Genomic DNA, 24,766 nt, shown 5'->3' on the forward strand with positions numbered 1-24,766 from the left:
ACAACGGCAATTGTAAGACATTTCATGGAATAACATTAAGTTACAGCAGCTATCCAAGTAGCCAGCGAAAAGCTACCGACACCTACTGTGTTGACAAGCTTACTAGACAACCTCAAACCACCGGCACCGGTGAACGTCAGGCTAAAAATGAATCAAACAAACCATACGGTATAGTTACCGTGCAAGACACTCCGGCAGGTAACGTTAGATATCGTTTCTATGGGATATAAATTTGTCCGCTATGGCTATCCAGAAAGACCACATAGCCGACGCAACCACATACACACGCACGGTGAGAAAGTACGAAAACAGTGAAATTTCAACCTACCATTCAGAGACATCCTGCTGTAACCATGTCTGTAACTTCGGCAGCTGCCTCCTCTTGTTCGGTTGACAGATTCCGCCTCAAACATGTACGGTTTTTACATGTTGTGTCACAGAGTTTTCTTCTACAAGGAGCTGCCATGTTAGTTTTGGAGTTTTTCCGCGTCTGCACCCTCCCCCCTCACCCAGCCGATCAGGCGGCCAATCAGAGCAGTGCCTCATTATCAGAGCAGCCCCGCCCACTCAGAACAGCGCATAGTTAATGAGGGGAGAAACTGAGAGGATGGAGAGGCTCCACAGAGCCTGGATTTGTGTGTTTTTTTGCAACAGAATTCATAACCTTGTTTTAAAGACCACTGAGAAATGTTTTAAACAGCTAAAAAGAGCATAATATGGGACCTTTAATCATGCACGACAAGAGTTATCACTTGCACTTGGAGCGCCATGTTGAGGTTGACCTCTGACCTCCGGGCAGCTCTATGCGTTCTAATCATGGATGTATTAAACTAGGTTCTAATCTGGTTCTAATCAGAATTGCAGACTGCGCAGATGTAACGCAAATCACACCCTCGAATCAGGGGCGGAAATTACGGGGGGGACAGGGGGGTCCGGACCCCCCCCTTCCTGGGACTAACAGAGAGTTGTCCCCCTCAATATATCATTGTAAACAAAACTATATAATTTTAAATAATATAATAATATGCATTGAAAGCACTTGTGCTAATTATAGACGCAAAACAATGCGTTTTTAAGTTTCGAAAGATTGCGTCCCCCCCTCATACGCCTCACAGTGGTTTGGTCCACTGCCTACCTGCCTCCCCGAACCCCCCCACACACACATCAGCCCTCGGTACGAGTGTGTGTGGAGGATCTCTGGAAGTGTGTCAGTGGTGGCTGACCTCCAGTAAGAAGCTACTTTGCAAAGGTTAACTTAAAACAAAGGATGTGTCAGACATTTTTCTTTACTTCTACCACTCAATAGAATAAAACACATTCACAGTTGTAACCAGACTACATTTTGTTCCGTTACCTCGCGGTTGAATCTTGTGCGTCAGCGTGTTGGTACGGAGCCGCGTCTCCTAATGCATGTATGTGTATCGAGGCAGGAGGTCTGTCCACAATTAAAATCATCATAACTCACTGAATTTTCGACCGATTTTCAAGCGGTTTGGTTTGTTACAAATGCCAGACATGTATTTATGATACAGGATACTTGGTTAAATTAAAATGCCGGTTTTCATACCAAAATACTTTATCTTTTGTAGATGGTAACAGTAATATTTCTATAATATAATATTTAAGATTAACTTACCCTACGTAATTAGGTTCTAAGTATATTATTTTTTTCTTACTGCATGTAAAATGGCTGCCACTATGTTATTTTGTTCATAATTTTGGAAATAAATGAAGACTTAATTAATAAAAAAGACATAATTACAACAAACATTATGTTAAAATATAAGTAAGTTTCTGGCAGGCTTCATAGCGTTCTGGACTTTTACACATTGACAGCAAAACATTAGAGATCTGCTTTTTCGGGAAAACTAAATCTAATTAGGCATATATTAGCTTTAGTTCAGTTAATGGGTGTTGCATCTCACCTACTACTGTAAATAACCTGCATGCTGTGTGTGTGTGTGTGTGTGTGTGGGGTGTGTGTGTGTGTGTGTGTGTGTGCCTATTTGTCAGCCAGGTCAGTTAAAATGGCAGAGAAAAGAAAAACAGACATCCGATCATTTTTCAGTGCACCGAAACGCCAAGTAGAAAGACCCCAGTAATATCAAAGGCAATTTGATAAAATCTTCATAAGAAAGGAATGAAGTGCTTATGGAAATGTTTCATAATGGACCTCTATATACATTTAATACAACAGTACTTTTGGCGGCACCTTTGGTGTCCCCTTCAGGAATTGCTCTTGAGAAATTTTTCTGTTTATTGCCCCCCCCAACAGTGAAATGAAATATCCGCCCTTGCCTCGAATCTACGCTCATGTGATTGGCTGAAAAGGAAGGAGACATCTGATTGGCTACAGATAATTCCCTGTTGAAAAAAATGCATTTGTGAATCGAGCCGCGGCAGAGGAGTGTCAAAACACCCACACACATATGCAGTGAAGTTCACAAATGACAAGCAGTTTGTAAATGCAGATTCAACAGTTTGTATATAAATGTAACAACATCCAAATATGTTTTTGATGAAAATTGCAAATACTTTTAAATACATATATTTGTGGATTTCTACTACATTTATTTAAAACAAGAAATATTTTTGTATGCATCAGAAATACATTTGTGAACCTTTTTTTTTATATGTGGATTTTTTGTGCATTTAATACAAAGCCACACCCCCAACTTCCCAAATATACCTTCAGCAAATGGAATTGATGCTATTCTTAAGACTCCTGCTAGCTCGAAAGGCCTTATATCTAAAATATTTGACTGTGTTGCTTCCATGACCAGTACCACACTTGATAAAATTAAAACAGACTGGGAAGACGAACTGGGAGAGGACATTTCAGACGATGTCTGGGATTGTGCCTTGGAAAGAGTCAATGGAAGTAGTTCTTGTGCAAGACTGGGGATAATTCAATTTAAAGTTTTGCACCGTGTCCACCTGTCTAGAGCTAGGCTAGCCCATATCAACTTTTTGGTCATGCCCAGCTCTGATCGATTATTGGTCTATGGTGTTCAAATTACTATCGGAAGCACTGGTGTCAGTAACACGAATCTTACACCCGCCTTTACCCAGCTTAGAATGTAGTGAAATGATAGATGTCAGCCATTCTGTATGTCAATTTATTTCCTTTTGTGATTATGATTATTTATTTATTACATTTGTTTATTATTACTGTAGCTAAGTTGTTGTTTTTTTCTTCTCTTGGGGTGCAGGGAGAGGGAGGGAGGGAGTGGGTGGATGGGAGATGAGGTGGGGGGGTGGGGGGATAAAACAACAAAACTTAATTGAATTGACAAGCAACAACAAAAATTTTATTTTTGGGTCAACAGTAACTGTAATAATTGTAACTGTATGATTGATGTCTGTACCCTTACCACAATCTTCAAATATAAAAAAAGGAAATGCAAAAAATATAAAGGCAATTCCGATCTAATGCACCAGATGGCGACAGAACACTATTGATGCTCTGGAAGAAATGCTGCCTTAAGGTACTGTCGGAATTATCGAAATGCAACGTGGACGTGGAACGCACTTGGCCTTTTGGTGTTAAACAGACAACAGTTGCAAATAGGCTACTATTTAGAGTTTCTTTATATTGCTACAAAAGATGTAATGAAGATCTACATCATTACTGGCACAAATAGCTACACAACTGTTGGAGCTATTTATATCTTTATCAGATGTTTGGATACTGGTGTAGTAAGGACCTACAGAGCGAGTCGATTAGGTTACAACCCGAGTCATAACAATGGATTATTTTGTAGCCTAAATGGCTGGGCCAAAATTAATCAAAGCATCAATACCGGCCTAATACACTTTGTTCTGCCCTGCAACATAAAGTAGCTCTTTTAAAACTACATTCCTTGCCATCCAACAGTACATTTTGTTATCGACAAGTAGTTTTTACGACTTAGCAATGCGGAAGTCAGAGTTTACGAGGAGCATTTAAAGGCAGCATAACACCAAAACTTCACATGGACCAAGAGCGCGCGTCTGTAGAAGGAAATTAGACTGACCTCTTTATTACACAGTCTGATATGAATAGGAATGAAGCATAATGTGAGCAAATCATGGACTTCAATCGCGGATCTATCTATCTATCTATCTATATATGCCTAACTTAATTTTCTTGCAAAATTGTCAAAACCATCTAAGTCAAAACCAAGACAGCAGCCAGACCAATGAGAAGTGATCTAGGCTAATAAAAGTTTATACTGGCTTGAAAACGAGGGTCTAATTGACAAGAAGGTGGGTAATGGTGAGTTTTTTACACAATACATTAAAACGAATTGGAACATTATTAATAGCATCTAAGAGTAACATTATTATTGCTACAATAATTATTATTTTTCGTGGTAGTAGTAGCCAAGTGTGTGGGTGTGTGAGAGAGAGAGAGGAGGAGGAGAGAAGAGAGAGGAAGAAAGAGCTCGCAAACGGGTGACCTCATTGAGTCACATGCAGTTTGAGCGCACAGAGAGAGGATGCAGCGCCCGATCTTCCTCTCCCACCGTTCAACGCCCCTCTCACCGCTGTATAACCCAACAATAACAGACCCAACTCAGGAATGATGTCACCATACAACGGCACCGGGCCGCCGGAGGTAAAGGACTACACCTGCGTGCGCTTTTACGTGTCGACCATCTCCTTCTCGGTCCTGCTGTTCTTCAACCTCATCATCAACTGGACCATAGTGCGCGAGGAGCGGCTCCGGTGTCACGCCCGGTTCGTGCTGGTCTTCCACCTGCTGGTGTCCGCGCTGGTTTACCTGGGGATGAGCAGCGTCTTCTACTACCAGATCCACCTGGGCGCGCGGCCGGGCCGGGCGCTCTGCCTGGCCATGGTGACTGTTTTAATCAGCAGCGCCTCCAACATCCTCCTGACGCTCACGGCCATGGCTTTGGACCGGTATTTCGCCGTGTGCCACCCGATGAGGTACACCTCCAGCTGCTGTGTGCGGCAGTGGCCGTGGCTGCTGGGGGTGCTGACCTGGCTCCTGGCCCTGCTCATCCCGCTCAGCGTGCTGTCCGACCAGCGCCCGGCCACCGGGCCGCACGGGGAGTGTGGCCAGGAGCAGCTGAAGAAGGGCAAACTGCCGAAGATCTTGTTCATAACTCTGTGCACTCTGCTCATACTGTACAGCTACGTGAGGATACTGGTGGAGGGACGGAGGTTAGGGGTGCTGAACCGGCGCAACCGGGTCGGATGCAAGACGATCGCCTTACACGGCACCCAGCTGGCCGTTTACCTCCTCCCCAACTTTGTGATATATGTGCTCACTGTGCTGGATAAACGGAATCTCATTCAGCAGGGGACCAAAGAGCTGTCCGCCGTGGTTATTTTTACTTTCTTCAGCGTGGCGCAGTGCGTGGCGCCGGTCGTTTACGGTTTGCGCAAAGAGGAACTTTTGGAGCAGCTGAGTCACCGGTTCCCCTGCTGTTCCCGCTACTTGAAAAGTATGCTTGGGTGGACTGTGCGCGCCGGCTGGGCTCACACGCACCCCAAAACACGGTATGTCCCAACTGATGCATCCACTTGAATTTGTACCTATACAGAAAAAGTCACATGTGATGTCAAAGCTCATGTCGGTGGTTATATGTGAATATGTGAAAGTTCCAATTTCCCATCTTTGAATGTGGAGTAGTTTTCACATGTGAAACAAATATTATCATATTTAATGAAAGGTGAAAACGTGAAAAAACACCTATGAATGGCAATTTTCACATCTAACAGTGAATGTCAGGATATAACAGTTAAACTAACTTGTCCTAACTTGCTTTGAATTCACATGTGGGTTTTCACATGTCATTTTAGTAAGTAATAAGCCACTTGAAGTCCTGATTGACAGTGAAGAGCTAATAGCAGGGGCATAGCTAGGATTTATGGGCCTTAATGCACAGGAGGGGACCCTGGGCCCCCTCCACTTTCCTCTCATCCACACATGTAGATGACAAATATCTACAGTATGTCTATCCATCCACAACTCAAACACACCTCCACACATTCATTTACTGATCAAGTATTGGACACATCTCTAATTGAAATTATGAGTTTTGGGCGCTACCCTGATAGCGCTGATAGACTGTCACAACCAGATTTTCACCAGTCCTTCCCTATTCAAAATCTATCAAGGGAGGACAAATTTGTTTTAGTCTGAACAGGAAAAGCCGAGCCAGATGTTATTCCTGCTTCATCTCAGATAACGCAACAGTTGATGTATCATATTTTGAAGAACGTTTAATTTGTTTGCGGTTTTCGATTTCCGCCACGCCGTGTTTCAAAACCAGAGCAAAGCGAAATAAAATGAGAAAATATTTATAAATACACACTTGAGGCATTAAAAAGACATTTTAGTTCAGACACTTTAGGAGCTTGGGGTTCTGGGTAGTCGGTACTACAGTGGCCCAAATGAACTGTTATGGGTCACAGGTGTGCGTTTATCGGATATTTTACAACAGCTTCAAACGAACCTCAGCCAGTCAGAACTGAGGATGGGAACTATCTGTAATACAAACACTAGTTTTACACACTTGAAGCTATTCATTGGGAGAACACTGAGATAAGCTTAATTGGTACGTCCCTTACCAAAATACCTGTGTAGTACATTAATAAGCATCTAATAAGCAGAAACACCTGGTAACTCTCTCGATTACTGTAATACTAGTGGACAGAGTATGTAGAAGTCCTAATATCTACCCCACATTCTCTTGAGTATTGAATGTAATGTTGAAACAAAGGAAAGTCTTGAAACAAGTGACAGTATCTTGAGCAAGATAGCAAGATACGGTCACTTGATTCAAGCATTGCATTGGAAACAGATGATATGTCATCCTATCCTAGAAATATAAGATTGTAAGGCTGTAATATTAGTCTAAATCACTTGTTTAACATAGATAGTTCTTGTAGTGATTTTGGGATGTGAGAACACAGTTGAAAATAAAACACTTCCTTTTTATCCGCTTTGGAAATTCGAACATGTAAGATTGCCATTTCACCACGTGAAACCACTTCCTTACAAAATGGGCACAGGATTTTATTCCTGAAACCAGAGTGAGGCTATTTGAGGCTCAGCTGTTCTGTCCCCCCCCCCAGGGAAAGAACAATGACGACCCAGACCATCGTGTCTCTGGAGGTGCCACAGGTCCCGGAGGAGGAAACCAGGTCAGTGTCGGTCAGGAGTTCTTCACATGACCTGCACTCGTGCCAAGGCGATATGGATAACGCCTGATGGGGAAAATATCAGTCGAATTCAGGATCCCGACTGCCACAGGAACATTTGGGATGTGTGGCTGGATAGGTGTTCTCAGCTCAGGACGGGGAACTGAACTGTCGAGGAACCGCCTTGGATATAAATGTCTCTCAGGTTTCGGCCTCCTGGGCTAAGGAATGTTTGGACCTGGATGTACCGCATTCCCACATCAACACTGGACATCAGTATGCAGTTACATATACAGTATATTCAAGATATATTGTCTTCTTTTTAACCTTTATTCATTCACACATGCTCTGCTTCAAACGGGAGCTGCCTAACAGTAGAAGACTCTTCCAGTGGAGCAGTTGGTGGTTCACTGCTTTGCTCAGTGTTTTTCACTCACTTTCTCCATGCAGTTTTTCCCGGCTGGTCCGAGGATTTGAGCCTAAACCCTTCAGGACACAAGCCCACTTCTCTAACCTCTAGGCTAGAGACGGCATCAGTTTGGACGTGAAAAATGACACAAATGACAATGACATGAAGGCGCAGTTTGACGCGCCGAGCGTAGCCACAGCTGATTCTTCATAGGGATACACTGAATTAAAAATGGCTGGAGAGAGATTTTCGTATAACACGGCAAGAGTCTGGTGATTTTTTTTCCCTACGTTCTGAACTTTTTGATGGAAAAATTACTACTTTAATATAATCTTAATCCACTTGAATACTTTTAGCACACTGAAATTGGGGTGGCCCAATCATTCACGGTTCATTCAATATGGCTGAAAGCACCAACAAACTTAAGTAGACTGCACTTAAACCTCAGAGTCATTTCATATTCAAAGTTATACGAGTATTGTGCCAAAATATGCCGTGTTTGACCCAGTTTGACTTTAGGTTTCTCAGCTGAAGTGTTATCAAGTTAGATTAAAAGACTGAAAGATTAAGTTAGTCCTTTGAATGGATTAAGAAACTGAATATAAATGTAGACACTGTGAACCTGTAATATGACAATAACTACAGAATATGCTTTCTATCCATGGGTCCAGTGTGGACAAATATGGGTGGGTAATGGTAACGGTAGCAAACACAAAGAATTGCCAGAAAACGGAAATCTGAGGGAAGTTCAGAGAAAAGTCACTATGAAGAAATCCCTGGAGCAAGTCTGAATTTCGCTTTAATCTCCCTGTGAAGCTACCTCTATGAATACCTGTTACCACTAATAAAAAAGAAGAAGCTTTATGGAATCGGTGATTGTCTGCAAACAAAACAAGACGTTGTGTATTTGGGTCACATGTCACAAGGCAGCTCTGAGCTCGTTCAGTTATATTTCTGTCAGACGGAGCCACTCATACTAGGGAAATTCTCAGTGTTAACCGCAGGGCCTGTAAAGTGCCTCTCGTCTCTCACTCTCATACCCACAGCAGAATAGCTATTGTCAAGAGTCAACGTGCAGGAGGCAGGAAGGGGGAGGCTGTTTTGATATTGCTGTACCATCTCCGCACCATCAGGCATCTGAAGAGATTCCTGTAAGTGCCACGCTTTGCCCTGGAGGAGCCTGGCTGCAGAAGTGAAACCAACTTACAGATTTTAAACACAACAGAAATAGGAAGTGAGTTAGGAGGGTAAAAATAAAGCTTCAGCATACAGAATAGAAACTGTCTCTCTCTTCCGAGCTTCAATATTTAATTGTTTTTAATGTAGGTTACAATAGTTTTGTACAAGCACCCGCTGCAAAGAAGAGTTTCAAGAAATCAGAAAGACAGTCGGTGTCGTCGTGTTCGAGCCTATCAGATGCCACATTCACAGACGTGGTGACAAGTCGTTTCAGAATCCGCACAACATTACATAAGCAACAGTTGTACTGCAACTCCATTCGGGCAAAGGCCAAAGAAAGGTATTTTTGAAAAGACAGAAAATGTCTGTACCTGTGTTTGAGTAAATTAAAGTGATATGCACTTCCACCTCTGTCACTGGTGAAGATTAAACCATAAACCTCAAAGTGAGTTTGCACAATATTCTTGCTCCGCCAAACTTTTTACTGCTACAAATGCAAGTTAACTGTGTTGGTTTTTGTCAGGTGTGTTTGAGACACTACCCATAGTCCCTTTAAGTTGTTTGTTAGAAAATCACATTATCTCCTACTGTAACAGTACCATGGAAATTGACAATAAATATGTTGGTAGAGCAAGAATCTTGTATGGACCACATGGGCACCTTACCACAGCTAGATGGGACAAATTAAAAACACACAGCTCAGCACATAATTAAGTTAGCCCACTATATGTACACAGTCATATAAACACAATGTTTGGGCAGCAAACACTTGCAACTATTTTTGAAAAAATGCCCATAAACCAGGTATGCAGACTGATTTGGTGAATTACCCACAATTACAGTTAATGGTGTCGGCTACTTTTGGCTGAGAAAATAAACGCTTGCACTTGGAGCCGTTAATGCGCCCGGTCATTAGGAAAGAATGAGTTGACCTGCACATTTTCAATTCCATGTGCAAGTTCTCTTTCTGTTTTTGACTCAAGGACACAACAGGAATTTTATACAGTATCTGTTGACTGGTTTCTAAGGCAACGGCTCTGTTCCTGATATTAATGTTGTTGTGATGAGCGCTGAGTGAGAGTGCGCTTAGCTTAACACGCAAACAAGGCATGAGGTACATAAAGAAACACCACTGCACGCTATACATTTGTGTATTGAACTAAAAAGAAAAAGCAGATATTGTACAAATGAAAAAAAAAAACCCTGTCCTTTAAAATACCTTTGTGTATAAATTAACAGCTTCAAACAAATTAGTTCCAAGCTTCCTCTGCTAACTGGCACTCTACATCGAAGCTGCACTGACGTTGTTGTATTCATCTTCTATTAACACAGATAAAACAAGAGCGGAACGGATCATCAATGTTATAACAGATTCAGTAATAAACTCATTCGATCAACTATGGTACATGTGAGAGCTCCATCCACACATTTGAAAGACATTCAATCATCAGCTGTTCTCAAATGCAGGTGGTAGATATAATCCATTCAGTCATTATTACCCTAAAGCTCATCAATACTGCTATAGAGATAAAACGGCACTGGTGTGAGACGGAGCGATGGTGGCGATAAATAAAGTACAGAATAACAGGAATAACAGGTGAGGGGAAAAGTTTGAGAAGAAGGTTACGTCTCTGGTTAGAGATCTGAGATCTGGTTAGAGAAGAGACGGGGGAGCACGCCGAGTTTAGAAGCCCAGAGGGTGAGGAGAGACCACGCCTCCGTTCTCCACCACGGCCGCAGAGATGGCCCTCATGTTCTTGAAGAGCTGTCTGGACTGGCCGGAGCGCATAGTGTTGATGTCCAGCATGATCCTGTCATGGGCCTGAGGAGGAGGAGGAGGAGGAGGAGGTGTTAACACATCGAGCTCAAAATGTTTAATCTCCAAAATGATGATTTCTAGTTAAGTAGTTATCTGGTACATCTCAGATATCGCACACCTTAGTTGAAATTGAGCGCTAATTTGTCTGACCCAATATACAGTATATGTGGGATTTAATTTCAAAATATATCAATTTCTGAAAACGTCTCCTTCCTGAAATTCATCAGTCAAAATTTCAAAAACACAGACAAATCTCTCCTCAAAGACAACTATCTGTAAAGAAAGTCTTCTATAATTTAATCCACAATATCCTTCAACTTAATGCCAACAATCACTTTGTCATCGTAGGTGACAATTTCTCCACATAGCAAATATCTCATTTTGCAATTTGGAGTTAAACTCTTTATCTCTCTGAAGAAATTATTTGTTACTACTCGCTACACTGTACCCAACAACCGAGAGCATCAAGCGCCAATGTTGACGAGAAACTCTTCGGCAGAAAATGACATGAGTCACACTAATAAATTGCTACCTACGCTGTGGCAAAACAGGCTGCTTCAGGCATGTGTGATGATGTTTTTTTAGATACCAGTAACACGTGTGGGCTTAGTACTTTAATGCAACACACAAAAAGAGAGAAGCAAGCGATTCCTGCTAGCCCGCACTGATATAGAGGAACCTCATGATTTTAAAACACAACATGGGCTCAGACTGTTGCATGTAATAAGGAGCCTGATCCCGTTGTACTTAATACACATCTGGTTAAATTAAATTTCCTCAGACATCCTCATTCTCACTGAAACCTGGCTCAGTAGAAATCTATCTATTGAATTAGCCACAGCTAATTCAATGTAAAATAAACTTTGTAGTGATTTAATCTTCTCCTCAACAGCAAGTGAAAAAACCTGCCAAAGGAGTAAAAGGTAATTTCACTTGATTCAGTGCAATTTGGCTTGTGTCAAGATTTTTCTGGGGAAACATCTTAAAATGAGACACATCTCTCCACTTATACCAAGATGCCGTAAGTTGTTTCAAGAAAATACCTGAAACAAGTTGAATAGTATTGAATCAAATCGTATTCTCTACATCCCCAGATTTCTCCCCCACTTGTTTCAATTCAATGCAAGATATAATTACATTAACATGGACATTTCTTTGGCAGTGTGGCCGCCACTGAAGAGGTTCTTACCTCCATACACCAGGTCTCACACAGCATCTTCTCATGCTGAGCCGAGGAATGGCCCTGACTCAGAGAGCGCGAAGCCCTGCGGCGGAGGAAACACACAAGAGAAGCCGCCTTAGGCTGTGTAGGAGTGCGTGGAACAGGACTAGACTATAGAGACAGCGAGCAGGAGTAACAAGACAGAGAGAACACGATATTGTTTATTTAAGTGTTGTTCGTTTCAGTGTGTGTTTGTGTACCTTGACAGGACAACCACCATGGCATAGAGGTCAATGGCGCTGTCAGCGACTCTCTTCAGAACAAACTGTTCGTCTGCAACAGGAAACCGCTTGTTGAGTATCACAAAGCAAACTACAACCATATCAAGTGACAATCTTCACAGCTGACAATAAGCCTAAAACTTTGGATATGATTCATTCATTGGATAATAATGCAGTGCAGCATGATTTGCTGTGAGCAAATCATCTTAACTTTTCTCCCTTTTAAGCAATATGCTGAAATTCAAATGAAATGTGTTTTTTCATTCTACATTCTTACAAAGGAAGCAGAAATGGCTGAAATGACTCTACATCCAGCCTGATTTCCCCCCAAAACCGTTGTGCTAGTTGGGGAATTTTTCTTCAAAGTTTTATCCCAACACCCACACACACACACACACACACACACACACACACACACACACACACACACACACACACACACACACACACACACACACACACACACACACACACACACACACACACGCACGCTCACCAATTATCTTCTTGCCGTGTTTGATCAGAAGCTCCTCAATGACGGCTCCAAACTGTTCGATGGCTTTCACCGTCTAGAGAGCAGAGAGACAGAATCGTAAGAGAGGGCAAGGCTCTCTGAAGACTGGAGTGGTCGTCAGCAGTAATGGGTTACCACCCAACACTATCCACATAACCAAAAGATCACAAGCTCTGCCCATGTATCCTCTCCTGTCAAACTGTCGTTGAGCGACACAGTGAACTTCTACCTACTCTGTTTTAAGTTGCTCTGGATAAGAGTATTAGCTAAAAGCCTAAAATGGAAAATGTATCACACAATCAAAAGCCAAACACACCAGTTCACCGCTTTGTGCCAGTTCGGGGTGGACAGTCCCCTGCAGTGTCAGACCGGTGCTCAAACCTGCCTTTCTAGAATGACAAAAAAAAAAAAAGAGCAGAAAATGTTATTAGATGATGGTTGCCTCAAACCTGCCTTTCTAGAATGACAAAAAAAAAAAAGAGCAGAAAATGTTATTAGATGATGGTTGAGGAAGCACACCCACGCATAAGATAAGATAAGATAAGATAAGATAAGATAAGATAGCACTTTATTAGCACTTTCCCCTCAGGGAAATTCAGGTGCCACAGCAGCAACTGGCAGAACAGTACCAAGGAAAAACAAGTACAAGAAGATAATGAAAGAAGAGGTACTCAGATAAAAAATAGAGGTAATGTACATAATATAAAAACTATAGAGACAGTGCAAAAATGCAAATAAACGCAAATTAATTAATAATAATAAAATGGTAATAATAATCATAATTAATAATGATAATAAAAATAAATGCGTGCATATACAGTATATAGAGCTGTTCTCTCTTTTCAATACTTTCAGCAAGAAAACCTTGTTGGCAAGGGTTGGAGGAGAGGGAAGGACAGAGGGGGGATAAAGAAGGAGATGGAGAAAGTGAGCTGGCTTGAGAGTGAAAGTGAGTGGGAGACCGAAGGACAGAAATAAGTGTGTGATGCAACCTCTTGGCTCTCTTGGTGATCTCTCCTGCCAGCAACCCCGCATTGCCAAGTGGGTTCTTCAGGGCCTTTTGTAAGCTCTTCAGTTGGTTGCCAGCATTCTGGAGGGAAATGGAGAGGGACACACACTTTATCAATCACCAGGGCTAAGTGCGTAAGATATAGCTAAATAGGGAAGGCGCATATCTATACATGGAGAATGCATATCAGTATACTCAATGAAAAGGAATTACTTCTTGCTTGCTGATTTTCAAAGTTCAGTCAGTGCGTAGCGCCTGGTATAGCACACAGGAAGAGAGCAAGCAGAAAACACTTCCTTTCTACAGCTTCTCCACTCTTTCAGGGTACGACTGTGTGTGTGTGGTGTGTGTGTGTGCGGTGTCAAGGGGAACACGACGCCTTGTCTGATAACAGCAAGTCGAGTCGAGTTTGAGGTGGGGAAAAAACAACAACTGAACTTCGGTTTCATATTTTATTACCTGGAAGCCGTTGAGAGCCACGAAGAGCCTGAGGATGTCGTTGGTGCCCTCGAAGATGCGGAAAATTCTCAGGTCCCTCATCACTCTCTCCACTCCGGCGTCCTGCGGATATGGAGACATACAGATAGATGATGACCCTCTAACTTTATACTCTACAGTAAAGACTTAAGCCTCTGTGAAATGAAACCCAGAGTCAAGACGCAAACCCAGAACTAATCAAAACCTGCTGCATCATTGTTTTTCCCCTTTTCCCCCAGACACCTCATGCCTCAACTAATTTCACAACTAATGTGTGATTGCTAGAGGAAACTGAAGTGTGTGTAGTATGGAATTTGGACCAAGGTTGCCAAAACTGCTCCTTTTGTGTACCGTCAAATATTGGGTCATATTTTTTTTTTTAAACCTTTATTTTATTTTGTCACTCGAGCAACTCAGCCACGATTATCTTCACAAATACAAAAAAGAAAAAAAAGAAAAAACAGATCATAGGACTTCATCATTACTAGTAAAATAAAATACATATACACGACGATAGAGGGCACACAGTTACATCGTACCCTTGAGGTACTCTAGCACAGGGCTCCAAATTCTGACAAATATTCAAGTCTTGTTCTTATTAGAGAACCTTAACCTTTCTAAGTATAACACATTCATCAACTCTCCTATCCACATATATATGTTGGTGCGTAGTCTGACTTCCACATAAGTAGAATAAGTTTTCTTGCTACAACCATACCAAATGAAATGGCCTGAGTTTCATACTTGTTTGCCATAGGTAACACACTCATAATATTGGGTCATATTACAGTGCTTTTCCATCACTGACCATACTTTCCATTGTACTGAGAGCAGGGGAAACATGGCATGTCTGTTTAGAAAGTGATCTATATTACCTGGTTTATTTTTAGCAGAGCAAGATGATCTTTTACCTAACATAACATCGCCCCCACATCTTCAGATAGCTTGGGCCAATCTAGTCTTGTGATCTTCCGTGTTACTTCATGTCCCTTTACAAACCCTGAATGTGGTTTCCGTATTTCTCTGTGTGTGTGTGTGTGTGTGTGTGTGTGCCTTGCATGCAGCTACTATGTGGCGCAGTTACGCACCGCACCGGCAGACTGAGTGTGTGCTGCCTCTGAGACGGAAACACATAAACAAAACATCTTCTCTAAGAAATGAAAAACGATCTGCCAAGGTACAAGCACAAAGTTGTAAGCAGCTGTTGTGCTCTATAGCGCTCTAAATGCCGGCTGAACATGTCATCGCTACTGAGCTGATTAAAATGGAAATAAGTTCCCATTTTTCCATGCATCGCCAATATAAAAATTAGCTGTTGAGTAAATATGATGGGCTGAGATCAGTGATGACTGTAAATAAAGGGATGGCACATATTTCACAGTCTCAGCATTCAACAGAAAATAGTAAGAATCAAAAATGTCAAAATGCAAGCGGGCATTAACAGAAACTGGCAGCATCAGTGGCAAGCTCGTTGTTCCATGCAGGTACTCAGATGGCCTGTGTGTGTATCCAATGGGATGCAGGTTGACCACTCACCTTCATGAAACCCATGCCGCCCATAACCTGGACGCACTCGTCAGTCACTGTCCATGCTGCTTCCTGTAAATAAATAAATAAATAAATCAACACAGATACAGATGAGTACTTGTGCCAAACACATTCAATTTCCCTCTTAATTCAGCCAACTGCCTCAGCAATTTCTACTTCCTCAAGCTACCAAGATGTGCGCAGTCTTCCACAGAATAAGGAACATCATAAATAGTCATAGAGGTGTGCCATGTGCCCTTGTCCGGTGCTCCAAGTTCCCGTCTTACACCCCGAAAAGATGGAGCATCACAGCAATAATACCTATGAGGATGTTCTTTACTGTGACGTACCCATTATCAAAATAAAGAACGTCCTCCAAGTTATTATGGTTTTTATACAATGGCTACCAACGCATGTGTGCCGAGTGAAAGGTTTTCTTCAAATAGTGTACATACGTAAGTGTAAAAACCAGGAGAAAACAAAAAAGATCGCTAACTAGCTCCCTGGTTACCACAAGAGTTGATATAGCAAGCGATAAAATACAGTCAGCCGGGCTTTGCGGGAACAATCAGCACCACTGGAACGTGTTTTAGACCAATTAGATTGCTTGGCTGAACCAACCTGTGGTACAGACAGAATACCACGGCACTTACAGAGGCAAAGATCTTGCTGATGGCAGCTTCTATCTGGAATTCGGATGCTCCACTGTCCATGTTGCCGCTGATCATGTAGGCCATTGACTGCAAACGCACACAAAAGAATAAATGTCAGCCTGGAAATGTGGCATCCAAACAGAATAGCCCCGGGATGTTGCCAGTTACAACATTCGGGTCTGCAGGTCTACACGTATGTCACGTCCCAACAGAGCTCTTGGTATTTTCAATTTTCAGAATCGTGTCGACTTTCCACCGTCTCTGTGCAAATTCTGAATCAGCCCCGTGCCATTTGAAGGCAGATATGACTGGGTGTTGAGTGGGTGAGCAAAAATACATCTTCATTAAAAACACAGCTGTCAGGTACAGGACCACCAGTACGCAATAATCCTGAGGTTAACCATTGTCACTACAGAAGTGTAAAAGCAGTTTAACTTTGTCTCAGAATGTTAGTGTTGTTGAAAGAGGATTTGTGCTCAAAACATCTTAATGTGTGGGGAATTAGGACCAGAAAAACACTATCCAATTAAACCCACACGTATTAACATATTCTTCAAGGGTAAAACAGAAACAACAGTTTGTGAAGCACCCATCGTCAGTATTTATAAGAGGTTTTCTCAGTTTAGTGCCCAGATACTGGTAATTTGGCTAATTTGGATGCGGCTTGAAACAGAATCAGGTGAAGAAATCTCAGTGTGCTAAGAGACCAAGAAGCTGAGATGAGCGTGGATCAGACTGAGGTGTAGGTTAAAGATTCACTGTCAAGCCTTCTGACCTCGCTGACGTAATGCAACATCGCCATGCGCGCCATCTTCTCCTGGATGGCTCCGTAGTTGTGGATCTTGTTCCCAAACTGGGTTCTGTTGGCTGCATGGTCCACCTGATGCAAAGGGGCACAGTGAGGGTAGAGACATCACATCTCCATTCACATGAACAGCTCATGGCATACGACATATGCTGTTTTCAGTTGCAGGCTTTACATTATTACTATGTTACAGGTGGGAGAACTATGAATACATGTGTCTCCAGCTCTGAGGTGCAGACTCTGAAGAAGAAGAAGGAAATAAAACATCATCCTCTAGACTTTCATCATACTTCAGGACCGGAAACCGGAAACGAACATTTAGCAGTTCCTTGTTAACATGTTGCGGCTGACTACTTTATGAGCAGAAAGAGGAAATCTGACATGGTTGCAAGTCGCCTCAGCATGAGGCTGAAACGTGAAAGGTGCCATTTCTGGTAGTGTGCTGCAACGCTGGTGGGGCAGAGGAAGCAGCTTGGTGTGAAGTACTGAGTTAACCAGGCTGCTGACAAAATGTCACTTGCAATCTGAAGATAGTCCCAGAAGAGCAGACGGTTACAATAGTTGCTCTAATCAACTAAAACACAAGAAAAGATTGAGGGCGGGGATTTCCCCATCCCAGTATTTGTCAAAGGTGTCTGTATTGTCCTCTGCTCTGTGGTTTAACACTGAAGTTCAGCCAAAAGAAAATGTAAAGGATGGAAAAGGTAGTTTTTAGCCACCGCAGTTTTCTGCAAATGTGGGCACATTTAATGGTTCAGATCTGATAGCAATGTTATAATCTACAGCACTGCTATAATTTCAGCTTGTACATGATCAGATAAACATTTTACAGGCCCAAAAACTCCCATTCACTGTGGGTGGAGCAGCATCTAACAGTTCAACAGTACGGCGATGGTATGATTTCTTCTGTTTCTAGCTTCAGGAAAGTTAGTTAGTTTGCTTTAAGCCATAAGAATAACATAAGTAAATTCTCAAAGTCAGTGGTATTCTCCTTTAAGGGCCCTCATTATAAAGCTCAGACTTGTTTGCCCACTTAAATGTTTTCTCATAATACTACTACTCATAATCTCCGTTTTCTTACAAATATGTTTACTAACATATTAGTTACATATTAATGACCACTGATTATTAGTTTTGACCTCTCCAGAAACCGTTTTTTGTGTTGAAATCTTAAAGCAGTAGTCATTCACTACATTGACTATTTGAAGGCTTCAGAACCGGCAGGACTGCATGTTGTACAGTAAAATTCTGGCTCATGTTTATTATGACCAGAGGCTATGAGCACAGAGAAAATACTCCCCGAACCTAAGGAGGCGGACACATCTGGGCGGTTTTAGAAAAGCCTTCTTCCTGATGTTTTTCTGATGATGCAACTATCAAACATGTTTAAACGCATATCACACAGAGGACTGTCCCACTTCGGTGTAGATCAATCCCTGCCTAGTCTGGCTTACAAGAAGTTAGCCGTTCGAATAAGGCCTACGCTAGTTTTAGGCAGAATGCTACTCCCCTTCCACTTCCTGTGGGCTGCCCTTTATTTTGCCCAAAGTTTACATGTGGTTAACTACTAAAATAATCCTTTTTATATGTACTTTTAGAACAAAATGATTCAGCTGAGCTCTGATCGATGTCACAGGATATATATTGGCTATTCTGTTATCTGCGGCCTTGTTGGATACGAGGTCAAACATTAACGGTCCAAGAAGCTGACTGGAGGGCCACACCAAGCTAATCTAGACAAATGAAAATATACAAATGAAAAATACACAGAAAAACAACAAATGTCACAAGAGGCCATTTGAGCATGCAGCACCCTGGAAACTCAGCAGGAAGTTGCAGTGCAAAAATGGGTGATACTGCAATACAAGATGGGGAATTTCCCACAAACCCACAATACAGAAAATACAGAATGAGGGAAACGGGCGATTTTAAGAAAGGGGGACGATTACATAAGACAATTTAAATATGAAGCAATGCGGCACATGAGAAGCAATCATTTCTGTTCTCATAGCAGTGAGACCAGTCTAACACTCTTACACTTGTTCTTACAGTATGAATAGCAGTTGTTCTAAAAAAGAAAGCCACTTCAGGGGTCTTCCAAGTGGGTAGCTAGTTTGCATGGCTGGGGAAAAATACACTGACTAAGTTCAAACTCATCACACTCTTGTCTATTACGGTGCTATTTGTGAGAGTTACTCACAGCTTTGGTAATGACTCCCTTCATGGTGCCGGAGAGGGCGGCGGCCATGCCAAAGCGGCCATTATTCAGGATGTTCATGGCCACCTTGAAGCCGCCGCCTATCTCGCCCAGCACGCAGTCGGCCGGCACGCGCACGTTGTCGAAATAGACCTCAGCCGTGTTGGACGCCTTGATGCCCATCTTCTTCTCTGGAGGGCCGCTGGGGGGGAAGGAAGTGTAGATAATGAGAACAGGATGAATGGAGGGAGGGGCAGAGTAAATACAGACGATGGGAGGATTGGTGGATGATTAAATTGGATGGAGGATGGAATTGAGGAAGTACAAAAATTCAAAAGAGCAATGTAACGATGAGGGGAGAGAACAGAGAGAACAAAAGATTAAATCCTTTCAGGTCACTGTGTCTTTTACATAAAACACACTACAGCCTGAATAGCTCAGAAAATCTAGGCCTGTGTCACTACATTCAGTGCTAAACAGCAGGTGGTGTAACGCTAAAGTCCGCTCACTGTGTCACTCCTCCAAAGCTCTTCTCCACAACGAAGGCAGTGATCTTGTCTTTCATCTCTCCTGTCTTAGGATCCTTCATTGGCGTCTTGGCAAACACTGTGAAGATCTCAGCCAGGCCTCCATTGCTGTCAGGATAAAAAAAAAAAAAGTGCAGCAGATTGAGAAACAGGTCTTTTTAGCTGTGTTGACATATGGGACACTTCTAGGCAAGGCAATTACATTGTGTTTCGGGAAATATTGTACAATACTGCCCCCTTGTGGGGAAAGGAACACAACTTTCTGCATGCTCATGGCTGTGTGTGTGTGCCTGTTCTCACCTGATCCAGATCTTGCCTCCACTGAGAGTGAAGTACTGACCGCAGGCGGACTGTACAGCCGTGGTTTTGATAGAGGCGGCATCTGAGCCGCTGGCTGGCTCAGTCAGACAGAAGGCTGCTATTGTCTCTCCTGGGTGGATGAACAAGCACACATTCATTGGTCAAACAGACACACATAAAAGCAATGGTTTAGGAATTTCCTTAAGGCTAAGATACTGGTACATTTCTGTTTTTAGTCCTCTTTTGGTTGCTTAACTACATAGGTCAAGCTCATCAAAAGAATAAAGATGCTGGGACTCTCTAGCAGCAGTGCTCAAATTCACACCGATTTGCTTTCTTTTTACAGATGCATGTAAATCAAGGTATCAATGGTGCCAGTTAAAAATGCTAGTCTTACCTGTGGCAAGCTTGGGCAGGTACTTTTCCTTCTGGGCTGGGTTGCCAAACAGCAGAATGCCCTTGAAGCCAATGGACTGGTGGGCGCCGAGGGTGATGCCAACGCCCAAGTCGTGCATACCAACGATCTCAACCAGCCTGGCATACTGTGAGAGGGAATAACCCGTTATCATTTACTGTTGGTGTATTTGCATTAGGATTGGGCAATTTTTCTAAATTTTTGAATCGTTCACCGTCACCCTCCCAGTCGGCAATTGCCAATGTATTCGTCTGTGGACGCCATTTGAGATTAGACTGGAAGCCCTTGTGTCGAAAAAGAGGACAACTTTGCCTATATAGCAGTTTTTTGGTTTTGCCCCAGATGCAAAGGGAAACCCTAAAGACCCAACACAAGCAACTTGTTGAATTTGTGAAAGAGTTGCTTTCATATGTAAACGCTACTCACATTGCATATCCAGCGGAGAAAAAAAATCATCAATGATATTTGCTTTGAGAGTGTAAGTATCCCTCATCCTGTGACTACTCCTTGAGGCCATAGCAGTAATTAACAAAGCATTCATAGTCAACATGGCTGCTTTAATAAAAGGTTGAAAAAATGTTTTTATTGTATCTTGTGTGTAGGTTCATTATGTGTATATCAATGTGAATTTTGTTCTTTCGTTGTAAGTGTAATAACTGTGTCTATGCATAGGATTAATCTGCATATTGAGATGAATCTGACTAGAAATGGTTATAGACAGTATTACAACCTCAAATTTTTTTTGACAAAATGTTTTTATCGCGAAAACAACAGAGGTAGCAAAAAACAGGGCAAAAGGTGCATCATCAATGCACAAGTAGCATAAATCCAACACATGCGACTCCTTCATCACAAAACAATCAGCCTTCGTCTTCGTTTCCCCAATGTTGAATGAATTAACTTCCATCGGAGAGCAACACATTCAACACATTTAACTGCAATTCTGGCCGGAGAATTACGTGGGTGGGAATAGGAGAGGCACTGAAGGCTATCCAAATGTGTACCTGTGTGTTTGAGAGGCCAAGGCCTCCCAGGTCAGCCGGCACCTGCAGACCAAAGGCGCCCATCTCCTTCAGGCCCTCCATGGTGTGATCCTCTACCTTCTCCAAGGCATCATTCTTCATGGGGTCATTCACCTCCTGCACAGGGGAAACACAAACATGGAGGGAGAGAGAGAATGAGGCAGGGGGATGAAAAGAGGTGGCAGCATAATATGAGGTGAGGCTCGAGAAAGGAATGGAGAATTTTATAATAATGAAAAAAAAATGTTTAAATTACCTCGAAGAATTTTCCCACTGGCCCCACAAGCTCTCTAAGAAACTGCTCCTGCTCCTCATTCATAACTATGGGAGAGAAAGGGGTGATTACACTGCAACCATTTGTCAATACACAGCAGCTTTTCAATAAAATACTGACAACTCCACTAAACAGTAGTAACATTAATACGCTCTGGTTTACCTGAGGGATAGGGGAACACCTGAGCAGTACTGATCTGCCCCTTGAACATGTTGACAGCAAACGATTTGGATTCCTGTGGAAAATACCAAAGTCAGGCTTAGTGCAGCTTGTGCCATCTCAGGTTGCTGTCACACACTGCCTTATCCAAACACTTAGTAAATACTTGAGACTTATTAACTAGATAAATACAGTTGATGTATACAGACCAAGGCAAATTGCAACCGCTCATTTACTGTTCAAAAGCCATTTTGAATGTGATTGGCCACCTACATAAAAGGGTGTGAGTGTGTGAACAGCTTGATGCGAACAGCAGAGTAATAATGGAAAAATAACATACTACAGCGACTGCCTTCTCCACTTTAGCGGCGGCGGCATCAATACCCACTGCTGCTGGCTTCTCCAACACCGCCTAGAGAGAGGGAGAGAGAGAGAGAGAGAGAGAGGGAGAACGAGAAGGTGGAGGACAGGCCGTCAGTGGGATAAAGGTAGGGGGATTTAGACAGACCTGATAAGAATTTAACTGGCTTTAACTGACAGCTGTCTGTGTGTTAAATTGAAGCTTAAATAACATTTATTTTCACAGAAATTAAGCAGAAACAAAAGGTAAACAAATACAGATACAGGCAGAACGCTGGCCATTGTTGTGATGCATTCACTGGTCAGAAACCAACATTATGAGCCAAAATAACCAGGTCTGTCAGTTTTTCCAACTCCAGCCAGGACACCAGCTTGGTGTGCTGCCCAGAGGGGCGATCAGAGCCCCAAATGGGTGAGAGGTGATGCCAAGGACAGCCAGCCAGCTGAGTCACCCAGCAGCAACGATATGGGCCACTCAATTAATTTCATATTTTTACTGGAGGGTTACACACATGTTCGTAAAGTCCAAAGGGTTAATCAAATATTTACCATAATTCATAATCTGTTTATCCAGTTGCCATGACACTCACATTAGAGGGATGAAGGAATCATTGATATCTGCTTTATCTTTGCCTTAGATTACTTTGAGCTAATTATAGGGGGTGAGAAAACAAAAGGTAATGTATCGTCTACACTGGTAAATTGACGAATGAGCAGCATACTAGATTTATAAGACTAATGTGACTTTATGAGAGCAATTCAAAACTAATATATCTACTTATAATACTCCCCAAAGAAATTAATAGGCTATTGAAAGATCATCCATTAACTTAGATTGGAAGGTAATATGTAAGCTTATGTATTGTTATGTTTTTGAATCACCTCCCCACACTGCCCAGCAGTCATCCTGACATCTGTGGTTCAAGCTAATTGGTACATTTAAGCTACAGCAAGCCATATTTGCCTTAACATATGCTGGAATAAATAATAGTGCATATCATGCAACAGTATTTAGTAAGCAGGAATGCCAGCTGCCCTGTACAACAGTAATGTCACCTTGTTAAACAGGAGTCATGTGACCACTGAACTTTCCCCCACTTTCATCGGGAGGGTGGGGGGTGTCATGAGGACACGTCCGCCAGACAAGGCATTTTTCCATAACAAGGACAACAAATAAGCTCTGAAATGTTCTACCAAAATCACACAGTGTCTTTTGTCACTAAGCAACGTAGCTAGCTGTAAAATAAACCAGGATACTGACAGAAACGCGAACCTACCTCTGCAGCCTGGCTTGCGTAAAGACGAGCATTCTGGACAGCAACCACGGCCCCGGCTTGACGTTGAGCCCTACAATTCAGACAAGAGGTGACAGGTGCTATGGCATTTTTTGTTAAGGCAAAATGTTACACCTTCATATAGAAAAATAGCTTAAAATGGCTTTACTTACCCAGATAACACGGGCGGAATACGAAGAATAGTGCCGCACAGTGCGGAAGACTGGCTCACTTTACGAAGCAGCATGATTTCTTACGCTGAGTGAAGGAGAAAAAAATACCATAACATTTAAATTGCAGTTTCTATATTCTGTAAAGACTAGATGTCAAATAAACAGCTTACATTGTGTAACGGATGTAAATAGAATAGTGTAGGTTAACGTACTTCAGCTACGTAACGACGTTGAGGTGGCTTGTTTGTTAAGTTGGTTAGTTTTTGCCTCTCGGTGTTTAGGTCCTTGAAGAAAGGCAGGAAATTTCCGTCAAAATATTTAGATTACTTCTACTTAAACTCAATGATGTCAGATTTAAACCACCGAGCTCTACAGATTGTATTCAAATACGTACCCTACGTCCCAGCAGCCGACAGCTCCGCCAAATGACCCAGTAAACCTGAATTTTCTTCTTCGACGACGGGGCCGGATGCTTTCTGACTTCACCCCGGTGCTTCATGGGATATGTAGTTTTACAATGTATGCCGGCCTCCTAGCACCCCGACAAACTGAAGTGACAGCCAGGTTGGCTCAAACACCCACCAAGGCCAAATCCAAAAGATATTGGATTAACTGTGAATTTCAGCATTTCCTGTTTACCTTTTTATGATGATTATCATATGAAACAAGCAGTGAAAAGCCTGTCAAAGGTATGTAATTTGAATAAATAAAATGTGCTAAACTGCGACACCACAACTGACTGAAAATAAATCATAATGCAGAACAGTTTCCAAGCCACAAACCTGTGATGCCAAACCAATGTGCAGTGTCAGGGGGCAATTAGAAAAGATGGGAAGAGACTTTGAAAAAACCCAGGGTCATATTCTGTTTTCTGGTTCAAAACTGTTAAATCATATGAAGTCTTATTATCCAGAAATTACTTTAGTGTACAAAGGTATCTGTATCCAAATCCGTGTCTGAGCTAAAGCAAGTCATGGAATACACCTAGATAACATAACAGATTCATCTTCATTCTCTGGTTGTGGGAGATGTACATGTTCACCAATATTCCTTTAAACCATTCAAAAACATGAAT

The 24,766-nt window shown here is 42.2% G+C and overlaps 2 protein-coding genes across 2 annotated transcripts; one reads left to right on the forward strand and one right to left on the reverse strand.

Annotated features, from left to right (window-relative positions):
* The first annotated feature begins 4,429 nt into the window (after positions 1 to 4,429).
* On the forward strand, positions 4,430 to 8,861 carry LOC139919672 (putative G-protein coupled receptor 148). The gene is made up of 2 exons (XM_071909468.2): positions 4,430 to 5,508; positions 7,090 to 8,861. The coding sequence occupies exons 1-2, from the start codon at positions 4,565 to 4,567 to the stop codon at positions 7,223 to 7,225; spliced, it is 1,080 nt and encodes a 359-aa protein (XP_071765569.2). The 5' UTR covers positions 4,430 to 4,564; the 3' UTR covers positions 7,226 to 8,861.
* acadvl (acyl-CoA dehydrogenase very long chain) lies at positions 8,856 to 24,147 on the reverse strand. Its single transcript, XM_071909482.2, has 22 exons — positions 24,086 to 24,147; positions 23,904 to 23,975; positions 23,692 to 23,776; positions 23,522 to 23,591; positions 22,225 to 22,296; positions 21,888 to 21,960; positions 21,708 to 21,772; positions 21,434 to 21,568; positions 20,412 to 20,556; positions 20,015 to 20,144; positions 19,697 to 19,822; positions 19,191 to 19,389; positions 16,961 to 17,065; positions 16,186 to 16,272; positions 15,542 to 15,604; positions 13,988 to 14,089; positions 13,512 to 13,609; positions 12,836 to 12,908; positions 12,502 to 12,574; positions 11,985 to 12,057; positions 11,752 to 11,827; positions 8,856 to 10,565 (listed from the first exon to the last, which is right to left on the reverse strand). Exons 3-22 carry the CDS (start codon positions 23,763 to 23,765, stop codon positions 10,428 to 10,430), a joined length of 1,977 nt encoding a protein of 658 aa, XP_071765583.1. The 5' UTR covers positions 23,766 to 23,776; positions 23,904 to 23,975; positions 24,086 to 24,147; the 3' UTR covers positions 8,856 to 10,427.
* Between the last annotated feature and the right edge of the window lie 619 nt (positions 24,148 to 24,766).

The sequence above is a fragment of the Centroberyx gerrardi genome, chromosome 23, assembly GCF_048128805.1.
Source record: "Centroberyx gerrardi isolate f3 chromosome 23, fCenGer3.hap1.cur.20231027, whole genome shotgun sequence".
NCBI classification, from domain to species: Eukaryota; Metazoa; Chordata; class Actinopteri; order Beryciformes; family Berycidae; genus Centroberyx; species Centroberyx gerrardi.